General features: G+C 41.3%; 1 protein-coding gene across 1 annotated transcript in view; it reads right to left on the bottom strand.

The window, feature by feature from the left end:
• Positions 1–181: 181 nt before the first annotated feature.
• The window catches only part of mrvi1 (murine retrovirus integration site 1 homolog), a 30,585-nt gene continuing 18,499 nt past the window's right edge, over positions 182–12,267 (bottom strand). The window contains 11 exon segments of the mRNA XM_030095250.1: positions 182–1,168; positions 1,996–2,092; positions 2,095–2,123; positions 2,261–2,383; positions 3,889–3,907; positions 5,134–5,181; positions 8,880–9,033; positions 9,807–9,938; positions 10,153–10,293; positions 11,363–11,393; positions 11,491–11,611. Of these exon segments, the coding sequence (XP_029951110.1) occupies positions 1,114–1,168; positions 1,996–2,092; positions 2,095–2,123; positions 2,261–2,383; positions 3,889–3,907; positions 5,134–5,181; positions 8,880–9,033; positions 9,807–9,938; positions 10,153–10,293; positions 11,363–11,393; positions 11,491–11,611 (950 nt within the window). The 3' untranslated portion in view covers positions 182–1,113.

The raw sequence follows: 12,267 nt of genomic DNA, 5'->3' as shown, positions 1-12,267 counted from the left end.
AAACAAAACTCAATGAAACACAAGCCAGTAAACTGACTAAACCAATCTAAACTAAACTTAAAAAAAAAGAAGTGAACTCAAAACGAAACCAGCCATAAACTGACAGACAACAGAATTGTTGTTGTGTAGAATAACACGGGGTGTGATTGTCGCTGCATCTCAAATGATGACAAACTAAGTTCAGGCACCTTTTATTTAAAGGTGAAGTGGCAGAGTGTAAATTTCAAAATGATCAAAGTACACAGGCAGGCACTGATGTGCAAAGAAGATGGAGGAGACATTGTAGAAGACAGAGGAGACATTGTGCCGTCGAAACAGTGCTTTCATAGAGGAGGAACCTCTTCAGTGCTCTGAAGACACAATCCAACACACAGAACTATCAACTGCAAAATATTGCACTTAAGGAACTACTTTGGAATGTGTTTATATTTTAGATTTTAAATATCCGGTATGAAATCAAACAACAAACGAAAACAATATTTAAATATGAATCTGAAACCTCTCAGGGGGGGTTATTAGCAACTGTACCTGAGAGATCACACCTTAACATTGGAGTGTAGATAAATATACACATTTCTCTGCTGTGACATTTATTGAACAGTAACATGATGATCCCTATCTAAAGTACCACAACCAGAAATAATTGTTACAAATTCATCTAATTTAATTAAACATATTCATACATATAAATATCAAACTTAATAATTGGGGTCCCTACTCAGTTTATTTCTGCTACAGCACACAAGCCGTCATTATGTTTCTCCAAACAAAATGAAAACTTTATTTTGTTGATCCTGAAACATAATCATGAAGCCTCCCAAAAATGTCTTTGACCCTTGACGTCAGGGTCATTCGATTCAAGTGAGTTTGAGAGTGATGATATGGAAAAATCCACAGATATGTGATGTCTGTGATCTCTGTGGGATTTTTTTCTTTTTTTTGTGATTGTGCTGCAACATTCAGTTTCCGAAGACTTCCGCCATGTGCTGCAGGGCAGTCCCTGTCTTCTTATGTTCCTCACAGCCGTTTGTAGTAGTCACATGATAGTGTGAAAATGCTGATGACCACGCACATGGCCACGACATATCAGACTGATCAAGAGAAGCCGCCGACTCATGGGGATCTTGGGCAATACCGACCAATGAGAACCAGGACTTCCTCCATCCTCCTGTGAAAGATATTGACCCCATAAATTACACAGTAAATATCTGATGTCATGTCAAAATAATGAACCGATTAGTTCATGTTATTCATGTACAGAATGAGGACTGATGGTCTCAAAATGACCTTACGTGAATTATGTATTTTACTGTTTAAACCTACTCTTTACAGATTCTTCATATTGAGTTTTCTGTACACATACACACACACACACACACACACACACACACACACACACACACACACACACACACACACACACACACACCACACACACACACACACACACACACACACACACACACACACAGACAAATGACACAATCCATGACCCGATGGAATTGTTCTTACACACACTGGCAGTCATTAAGAAGCACGCAAAAGGCAGAAGTACAAGTAGTAGATGTAGAAGTAACAAAGGCCTCACGAGACAAGGAGACAAGGTAAGATTTACACTATCCAAAAAAATGTCCCGTCTTTCAAGTGAAAGTATTAAGTAAATCAAGACAAATTGTTTCCCACAAGCAGAACATTTGTAAGGAAAGATTATCTAAGCGTTTGCTGAGAGAGCTGAGCAGGATGTTGTCTCATTGCAGGATTTGTGGTTTAATCCCAAACTCGTCCTCTTGAGATCTCTCAACATGTGTCACTGCTTCACGATACACCGTCCCAACCAGCTGACGAAAGGGTGAAGACAGTTTACATCCTGGACAAGTCACAGCGAGGAGCAGACCCCCCCCCCCCCCCCCCCCACACACACACACACACACACACAGACACACACACATAAGACGAGCTCTGCATTATCTTTTTAAAGGAGCAGAATCACTTCACCTGCTGCTCTTTAGCCTTTTTCCACTCTCTTCATCCTTGTTTTTGTTTTCCAGCAGTTTCTCTGCAGTGATCTCCTCCTCCTGCTTCTCCTCCTGTGTGCTTTGCTTTGTTTAAGTCCTTCTTGGTAACTGCATTTGACAGGTTCACATTTACAGCAGTTTAATTGGATAGTGTTGTATAAATGTGACATTTATGATGAATACAATAAAATATAATTCACGCGGTGTCTGTGTACAGAGAGAGAGAGATGGAGCGAGTTCCTCACCCTTTATTGTATGCCTCCTCCTCAATCTTTGACTTGAGCTCAGCTCTGATCTCGGCTCTGATCTCCTCCAGGTTTACTGACGGCTTGGCCGGCTCGCTTTCCTGCTCCAGCAAACTCTTTCCACTGCATTGTTTCAGATAGGAAAGAACAGTCAGTCTTGGAAGCCCGTGTTGTAAAACAGTGTTCAGTTTGATTCCATCCCAGCGCTGCGGCCTTGTTTGTAATGGATGAGCTGCAGTGCCGGTTGGACGGACTGATAGGGGTGTAGAACCAACACTCTCCCGGGTTTGCCGAGTATAAACAGAATAAAAAAGGTGCTTGCACTTTGCACATTTGTTATTGATATTCTCCTCAAAGAGCATTTAGCTCGGACACTTGAGAGCTCTCCCAAAGATCCCTTTATAACCTCAATATGATTGCAGCCTGACGTCTGGGCTGTGTCAAACTCCTCCACAAGTGTTTGGAGAACAGTCCAGGATAGAATATCTCAAAGCTGCAGCAGTTCCTGTTTGTTGTCAAATGCATTAAGATTACTTTTAACTTTAGGTTTTTCTTGGCCCATTGTTTTAATGACCTTGAAGCCAAGGAGTGGTATGTGTATTAAATGCAGTACTGCTTGCGTGCATGTGTATTTATTGCTATTTTGGGGATTGGAATCTGCTCACACACTTGCTTTACAAGGCTGCTGTCCTTGTGAGGGAAAGTAGAAAGTATGGAACAGAAAAATAGTCAAATCTTTAAGTGAAATGTGGATTAAGGTAGACTGTGGTTTGGGTTAAGTAAATCTTTGGGTTCGACAAGTGGGAGGCTCAGCTGAGTTTGGAGTAAGTATTGTTTAATGATAATCAACTATGAAATAGACATCAGATGATTATTTTTCAACTATTTTGTTATTAGAACATTAAAGAAAAGATGCTTAAAAAAGAAGACTTAAAATGGATTACAGTCTAATGTAAGCCACGGATGTATGATAGTGTCCCTGGTGTGTGTGTGTGTGTTGTGTGTGTGTGTGTGTGTGTGTGTGTGAGCGTGTGTGCGTGTGTGTTTGTCTATAAGGGAAAAAAAAAACATTGTGCTTGAACCTACCATCAGCTGCAGCTGGCTGTACTGGCTCTGCCGAGGTGTTGGGTTTCACATCATTCTTCACACTAAACAGATGAAAGTTGAAAACAGTCTCCAAACAGCACCACCTCATATTTTTTGAAGGACACAATATCAACTACGTTGTTTAGAAACAGGAATGCAGTATTAATTTGAGAAAAATTATGAAATGGCAATGAAAACACCTCCAATGAAAACCCTTTACTTTTTAATTCGTTGTACCATACACCTATAATCATGAGCGAATGGCAGAAAATTAAATGATTATCAAAACAATCAGACATGCCGCTCTCAAAATGCTGAATGTGCTTCTAACCCTGCAGATGAACTTTAGTTCAGGACCGTCAGCGGGAAGCGATAGTGTAATAATGGAACTGATTTCCCGTAATTCCACCGGAGGACGGAAGACCCACCAGGACAGGAAGAGCTGCGCCAGCTTGGAGGTGCTGCAGTGGAACCCGGGCCGGCGGAGGCGGATCTGACCCGGAATGTTGAGGAGGTTGACTTAGCACAACGGCTACTCTCACCCTGCGCCGCGGCAAAGCCGCAGGTGAACAGTCGCAAATGACTCAGATGACACTGATTCACGGACAACCACTGAATTCGGAATTTACATTAGTTCACTGCTGCTAAAAATACTTTGGAGATATAGCAAGATATAATCTGCTTGTTCGTGCACAAATAATCTGATCTGTTGGTGCAATCATGGTAACTGGAAAGAGGGCAGGACTCTATCTGAATTGTGCTTTTGAGATTATTGAAAAAAATACACACACACACACACACACACACACACACACACACACACACACACACACACACACACACATATATGTATATATATGTATATATATAAAATATATCCATGCACGAAGACGAGACATACTTTGAATATATCAAAATAATAAAGCATCTTTGGGTAAATTGGATTTTTTTTAAAAATATAAGCATTATTTCAATTATCAGACTTATCTTGAGGTTGAGTAAACTGTGATCTTTTTGTGGAAATCAAAGTATTTTCAGCCTATTTATGGACTCTGCTACCAGCTGTGAACCGCACTGCTGCATTCAATCATTTACTTGCTTGTTACCATCATTTAAACACTGTAAACTGGGAAATGGGATGTTACCAGCTGGTTCAAAGCTGTGTGAACATGGAGACTGTCAAGTTAAACAATCCAGCTTCTTAATATTAGGATCTAATATACGGTTAAAAAAACCTAGAAGCAGTCTCAGTGGCTTCCCAGGTTATGTTGAGATAAAGCACATGCTATACCTGATTCAAGCTGCCAGATGATTTTCTTCAGTACTCCTATCGTACCTGCAGAATCTGCACCCTTAATATTAAAGTTCTCAAGTACAGTTTCAAGTAAAATCAGACATTCCTGATCTTTCCTGGTCATTATCTCAGCAGATTGGACTGTTGTGCCCAACCACTGATCTACAGTATGTTCTTAGCTGATGGCTGTTGAACGACTGCACTTGAATTCATACTTAGAAAAGTCCACACCTTTTAAATCCAAGAGGTACAATTATTTCTCGTGTCCCTGAATTTGATAAAACAGTAAAGAATGTGAAATGGATGGAGTCCTTATTCCTTAATGATTTTGACAGTGGAATTGTTAATCATTCAAACTGGACTGATTGGTTAGTGACACATTTATATATGACAGAAGAAACACTAAAGAGACATAGGTCACTTTAGGAAATGTTCAATAATTGATTGCATTATATTAAAAAAAAAAACAACAAAAAGCACTTTATCGTTTACCTTTCCGGTGTGAGAGACATTGATCTTGATGGCCGTGGAACTCCATCATCTATAGGACGCATGAGAAAGAGCAGATTCGATATTGTGTGAGGGCCATGACATCAACCTTCATTTGCCGTGAAAGCAGTTTTAGTATGAAACCTGTGTGAGGTTGACTGAAAGTGTGTGTTCATAACTAGGTTTCAAGCACCAAGGTACACAAGGCCCTTACGGGAATTGTTCAGGAAGAAAGAAAAATTCTTTGTGACATTTAAATGTGTTTTTGACGGCATACTTCAAAACACACAAATCTTTGCACACCGGGTGTGTTTTGATATTTTGGGGAAATACACAAGTGACTGGCAGAATGCCTCATCAGCTCCACCTGCAACATTTAGAAAATCAAGCCCCCATAATGTGCTTCCCCTGAAGCTGTGATATTCGGTACTCATATGCACCGTAAAACCCTAAGACACAGAATTAGAGGAGGTGCAGAGTAAATAGCCTGAACATGGTTTGATCGTCCTCAAACTTTACACTTTGTGCCACAGTCAGATGAGCATCTGATGGGATCTTGGAAATCTGACTAGTACTGCTAAAACCACAAAGGTCAGGGTACTACAAACTCATTAACCCTTTCTGCTGCCGCTAGATGACCTCTTCCTCTTCCTAATGTCCCTGACCACTGACTGCACCCAGAGGAGCCGGGCTGGAGATTCAGCATCTGCTGACCAACAGTCGGCCGAATCTTGTGATCTGGAAAACTGTCTCAGCAGGATGCTGGGCTTGGCCTGTTCGTGGACGTTGTCCTGCAGCTGTGAAGGCCAGTCTTCCATGTGACTTCAGTGACACACGAGTTGTCTTTCACTGCACAGAGCTGCGGTGTCAAACTCCTTCATCCCTGTTCCTTCTGAACCAAGTCTTCTCCAACTACATGTCCCACTGCACTTTAAAGTAGAAGAGAACGTCCCTATGGAGCCCTGTCTTGTAAGTGCTCTTTAAGGGTTCCATGAGCGACGTGAAGGCGTTGCATCGGTCAGGGATTCTGTCATTTTTTAACCCCTGACATGGTCAGCATGGTTGATCAGGACTTCCTGGTGGATGACCTTGTACCTGGGACTGTTCATTGCCCTGCCTTCCTCTCCAGGAGGACACAAAACGCCAGAGGTGGATGCTCTGAAGACGCAGTTTGTTTTAGACTTTCACGTTCACAGAATGGCCCAAAAAATTAATAAAAACAAACCCAGAGAGCATAAACCAGCTCTTCACAGTTTGATGTCTTCTCTCAATTAACAACATCTTGTTAAAAAACAGATCATCATATTCTCCTTCTCACAAACTTGACAAAAATCCTTAGAGAAAGACTCTTTTCTCTTCTGTGTTTCACACATTAATCAGAATTGGTTTGTTTCAGACTCCATTTATCATTCCAGTGCAGGTTTTCAAACATGTTCTCTGTGCAAAACTGCACCAAAAATGGTGTCTGACCAGTAACTTTCTGACACTGAGTATTTAAAACCCATATAAACACAGCCCTTAGTTTCCATAAGGTCAAACACTGCCAGGATTTAAATGTACGGGGTTTTGTCGTCTGTGTAATGAACTGGTTGGTCCCTGCAGTTCTTAGTTCATCCCCAATTCAAAGTAAGTTTCCTTCAGCTGGTTTTGGCCTAAATGTGCTTTTCTAAATGTTAACTTGTACTTGGTCTGAATTCAGGTGGATCAAGCGCCTGTTTACGTATTGAAGTGTCATGATGATTAGAATCATTTTGTATCCTGTGCTTTCTTATATTTAAAGTGTCTCCTGCGGTCGTGGTTCTACGAGGTGTCAACAAAGCTCTCACACTCTGCTTTTTTGATTGGCTTATAAGAGAGATGGGCTTCCATGCTCAGCAACACCCAGAGTGATCCACCAGTGACAGTGTGTCCACTCTGTAACATACAACTCATGCATGTTCACCCTACAAATCACTAAATATCTCGTGTTTTTTCAGGGCAAGAAAGCAAAAAGGAAGAGGAAGACAGGCTTCCATCAAAAATCAATTTCTGACAATATATCTGCAAATCTTTATCTTTTTCAGTGATGCACTACAGCAGGGTAACACTAAAACACGGAATGTAGCTGTGAAGTGTTGAAAAAAAAAAGTATTCGGTTGAGCTCACATTAATATGCGACTAGTAAATCCAGAACTGTCACAAACAGCCTGTTGTACATTTAATTGGGATGATTACAAAATTAAGAAGTGAAAAATAATTTTTATGATTTTCTAATCACTTTGTATCAATTAGTTTGTAATTATACAGATCAACATGTTGATTAATGTCTACATATGTAGACACACATCTTTATTCTTGTTTCTTAACTTCACAGAGTTGGCAGTAGTGACACCTGGTCTCCCAAAGACTCCAGCGGTGAGAATCAGCCTGTCAGACCTCCTCTGGTGAGACCCCGGCCTCCCAGACGTTTACAGTGGAGACAACTGTTATCCATCCACTCACATTCAAATGCGACCCTCCCAGATTCGATGGTCAAGACTCCGGGCATTTTGCACCAGTCAACATCAACCCTTTATAAATGACCTCAAACTGAATAATAATTAATAAAACAGACTGATAAATTAATTAATTCCTAACCTTACAAATTTGGCAGTAGTGAAATCCAAAATGATCTTCAAGTCCAAAGAATCCACAGAACCAATGACAAGAAACCAGGACTTGTAACTGCTGCCTGGCTGATAGAGGCCAACATTCAACAGTTGAGAGGAAAGAAATCATTTTGAACAAAAAAGCGTAGCAGAAAAAGAAGATGGAGATTTCTTTGACTATGACTACCCCACTCAAATTGTCCAGAAACAGAATAGATATCCATTTCATGTCCACTCACAAAAATACGAATCTACTGGAAGAACTGCCTGAAGACAGATGCTTAGATGCTGCATGGAGGAAAGCGACCCCACACTGAGAATATGCTGGTGGAAGACAGCAAAGCTGCAGCAGGCGGCGGGACACTAGGAGCCCCGAGTGGTAGTGAGAGGCGAGAAACAACACACCGAGTGAGAGAAAAACTACCTGACCGCCAGTGTGAAACTCTAAAGAGTCTTTCTTCAAGAAAAATGTAACGCAGAGGACTAGAGACAGTACGAGTATGGATAAGGACAATGAAATGACAAGAGAGAGAGGAGACAATAACTGGACCTCTGGGTCATCAACCAACAGCTCAGTGGAGAGTTGCGTGTTGGGAGCCAGCTGAGGGAATATCTGCCGCACAAAGCCCCATAGAGGCATCATGGGATCATCCCATCCGATGACTTTGTGACACAAATCCTGGAGAATCTACTTCCCACTGGGTGAAGGGAGCAATAAAGCCTCGTGAATCAGACAGTGACGCGACAATGGACAGAAGACCACGACATGTTGCCAGATTATCCTTTGCACTGATGTTAAAGCTAAAGGAGTCGCTCATCAGTGACCACTGAATGCAGTGCCCTTCTGATGCTGCCTCTGGACTCAGTTTGAAAGAATCTGCTGTTTCTGCTCTTTCTGAAGGAGCAACACAGGAAAAAAACATTTTTGTGGTTCGAGCTGAACTTGTGCGGTCCCAGGCCTGCATGTTTAACACACTTGCTGTGCCTCAACAATTATTTTTTGGCCTCTTGGTGCACCACACTATGGTTTCACTGACATGTGCCAAAACCTCGGCATGCACCACAAACGCGCGTGGGAGTGCGAGGACCTGCTCAACAGCTCACAGCTTCAATGTTGACTTACCTCCAGTGTCTACGGATCCTCCATAACAGCGATTTGAGTTCTGATTAGCAAGCTTCTTAAACTCCATCAACTCTGCGTGGTCCTTCTCGTACGTCCTCTTCAGGTTTTCCACATACTGCATCATGACCTCAGTGGCTTTGTTCATACGTTTCTCCTGTTCGATGAAAAAAAACCCCGGTCACAACATGACTATGGTCTACTAAACTATATCCAATTTATCACCTCCGTCTTTGGTCTTTGATCTTTATACCCAGGAGTTGAGTTGTGTGATCGACAGTAGTAATATTGCCACAGCTTGAAATAACTGAATGAATCACCTTTACTCATGTTTCACGTCAAAGTTGTTTTTTTTAATCATAGTTCAATTTCCACCTGTTAAGTATGTATGTTATCAGTAAACTCTATACTGTGTACATCCTTCTAGTGTTCTCACCTGTTATAACAGTGCTATATGCTGCTTCCTCCTATATTTGCAAAACAGAGTTTAATGTGAACTTGGCCATTCTAATTAAATCAGCATGAACTAAAAAAAAAAGTTTAAAAACTTCACACATTACATTCATAAACAGTTTTGAACAACCTATGTTGTCTATATATATATTGGTCGAAAACTAATATGCCAGAATTGAAGGCTTAATACTTTATTTCTGCAGACATATAACAGACAGAAAACAGTAAAGACAGAAGGAGTAAACAAAATGCAGCTTGTTGGTTGAGTGTTAAATAGGTGGAAACTGAATAAAAACTAATTTTCCCATTTTCTTCCTGCTTTTTTTCAATTGAAAAATTATACCAGCTGTGAGATCACATCAAATCATTCATTCATTCATTAAAGAAGAAAGTAAAAGAAGAAAGTCTCTAAAAATAAAAACAGAACCAGTGTATTTTCACAAAACCACGCTGCATTTCTCAGTTGTGTGACCACACCTGCCGTACTGCTCCGACTATCTCTGCTCTGCTGGAGAGTCGGGTGGCCAGTCTGTGCAGGACCGACACCGTCTCTATGAGCCGCTGGTACGCTTCCCGCTGCTCCAAGTTCTGCCACTGTGGTGAAGTCATCTTCCAGAAACACAACAACAACAACTCATAACACATCTCAGGAAAACAGCCATTTTCCTTTCGTACCTGGGCTGGGACTCCTTGACAGAAAGGATAAATAATCACTCTGGGATGCTTCCAGGAAACACAAAACAGATGAACAAGCAGTAAAGAGCCAGAGGGACTTCAATTTTTTTTTCTAATCCAATATTTGCTGTTGTTTTGGAGGACAGACCTTCAGCGCTCCTTTGAACTCCTCCAGCTCTTTCTCGGTGTCTTCCTCAGTCAGGTTCCTCTCCCGTTCCGCCTGCTTTAGCCTCGTCTCCAGAGTGTAGTTGTCATTTCGAAATGCCAGTGACAGCTGAACAAATGCATTCTGCAAGAGAGGAAGTGGCTGCAATGTAACACTCAGACTGGGACATTAAACAACATGTCGAATAAACCGGGTGACCTGTGAGCGACAGCACTCCCAGAAACCTCTTCTCACAGCATCAAAACACACGAACCAGCAAAATGAGAGTCAATGGGTTTGTGTACTTCTATGCAGTAAGTTTGAGGTAGAATTCAGCAACACTGAGACAAGCATGGGGAGCAAGCTGAGAGTCTGATGTTTTTCCACGGTGATCAAAGCCAGTCAGTGTTCCAACGTACAGGGGACACGGCTGAGAGGAAATATATGACCTCTGACTGTCCTGATCCAGACGCATCCCAGAGGGGGCAGAGAGAGGGGCGACAGCTGAGCCTGATCGCGTCACAAATGTTTGCATTTTCTCTGCAGGAAATCACTCTTTGCTCTGGCCATGAACAGGAAGACTGTTCCCGTTGAAAGAACAGCGTCAGCGCTGGGGAGCCCGTTTTTGACATCTGCGTAAAAAAGTCCACGACAGATTTTTACAAAGAGAGAACTGTACGTCTCAAAGATTCAGCTGTGAGTGAATGGATCCATCTGAATGAGCTTGATGTAGATCTGTGGCTCATTTTAAAGGCATAAATGACAATTTGTTGTTAATATAAAATTTTAGATGAGAATACATAGCATTGAACATGGCTTAATTCGTTTGTATTCACCACTGAACTTCTCCTGCCGTTGTGGATCTCGCCTAAAGCAAAGACTGTAAAATATCATAAAAATAAATAAAGAAACGCTTGTATTTTAGCTGTAGATGTGCTTATCATCTATTTTTCTTGCATCCGTACAGTCACTTCTCAGTGTTTCAGAGAAAACATGCTTCATGGTCAATGGACAAATGCGGCAGTGTTGTCAATTTTAGTTCTTACCGCTTGAGTGAAGAAAAAAGAAACAACAAAAACAGTAATCACAAAGAAACTAAATCATTTTCTCTATTCACAGACTGCTTTCACTTTATTCTATGAATGGAAATGTGTTGTGATGAATACTTAAATTACTGAGAATGACTCGTTCATCAGCAAAGTCAGACACTAACCTCAACTTCTTTTTCAGTGAGGGGCGGCGCGCTGGAATAGAATCAGACAATAACTGTTAGTGGAGAGAGAAAGTTGGAGAGGTGGTAAAAGAGGGAAACACAAGCTCAAACAGAAGTTTGTTACAGACCAGCCTGGTAGACCCCGATGAAGTTTGAGCTTTCTCAGCATCACGTCTGAAATGTTTGGCATGGCGTCAGACTTCTCCTTTGCCTCCTCGCTGCTGGCTGAGTTCGTAGAAGATGCAGAACCTTCAGACACATTAATGCAGAAATTCAGATCACAAGAAAATGACCTGGTGTATGTGTCTTCTCTATCTATCCATCTATCTATCTATCTATCTATCTATCTATCTATCTATCTATCTATCTATCTATCTATCTATCTATCTGTCTATCCATATGCCTGCCAGCACATTTTTTGGTCAGTATTTATGAAAGAGACAATGAATGTCGATGATTATATCAAATGTAAACGTGCAAGTTTATAGCCTGGGGTAATTTCCAACATCAGTCGCTTGGCAAAACAATACCAGAGAAACATGAAACAGGACATTGCTATGCAACCATGACAACAGCAGCAGGAGGAAACAGAAGAGTAAATAATACCAGGAAATGCTCATAAAAGAGAATATTGTTGATTGCAAGTTACCACAGAAACCGAAATCTAGAGGTGCAAGGCACTGGACTAAATCACATGAATGTTTTAACAATCCTGCCCTCTGCTGATGGAAATGGAAACAGCAAATTCTTCTGAAGTTCTGAGATTGCCAGTAAATGGGGTGGCAGAGAGGGGAAAACAAAACACCAGAACAAATCACCGTCGTAATCTTTTTGGGTCTGGAACAGATTTTCCCTGAGACTCAGGAAGTGGACGCCCTTGTTGACGGTCCCAAACGTACCGTCAT

Source organism: Salarias fasciatus, chromosome 1 (genome assembly GCF_902148845.1).
Source record: "Salarias fasciatus chromosome 1, fSalaFa1.1, whole genome shotgun sequence".
NCBI lineage: Eukaryota > Metazoa > Chordata > Actinopteri > Blenniiformes > Blenniidae > Salarias > Salarias fasciatus.
The sequence above is the reverse complement of the archived record's forward strand: the minus strand, read 5'-3'. Positions and strand labels throughout refer to the sequence as shown.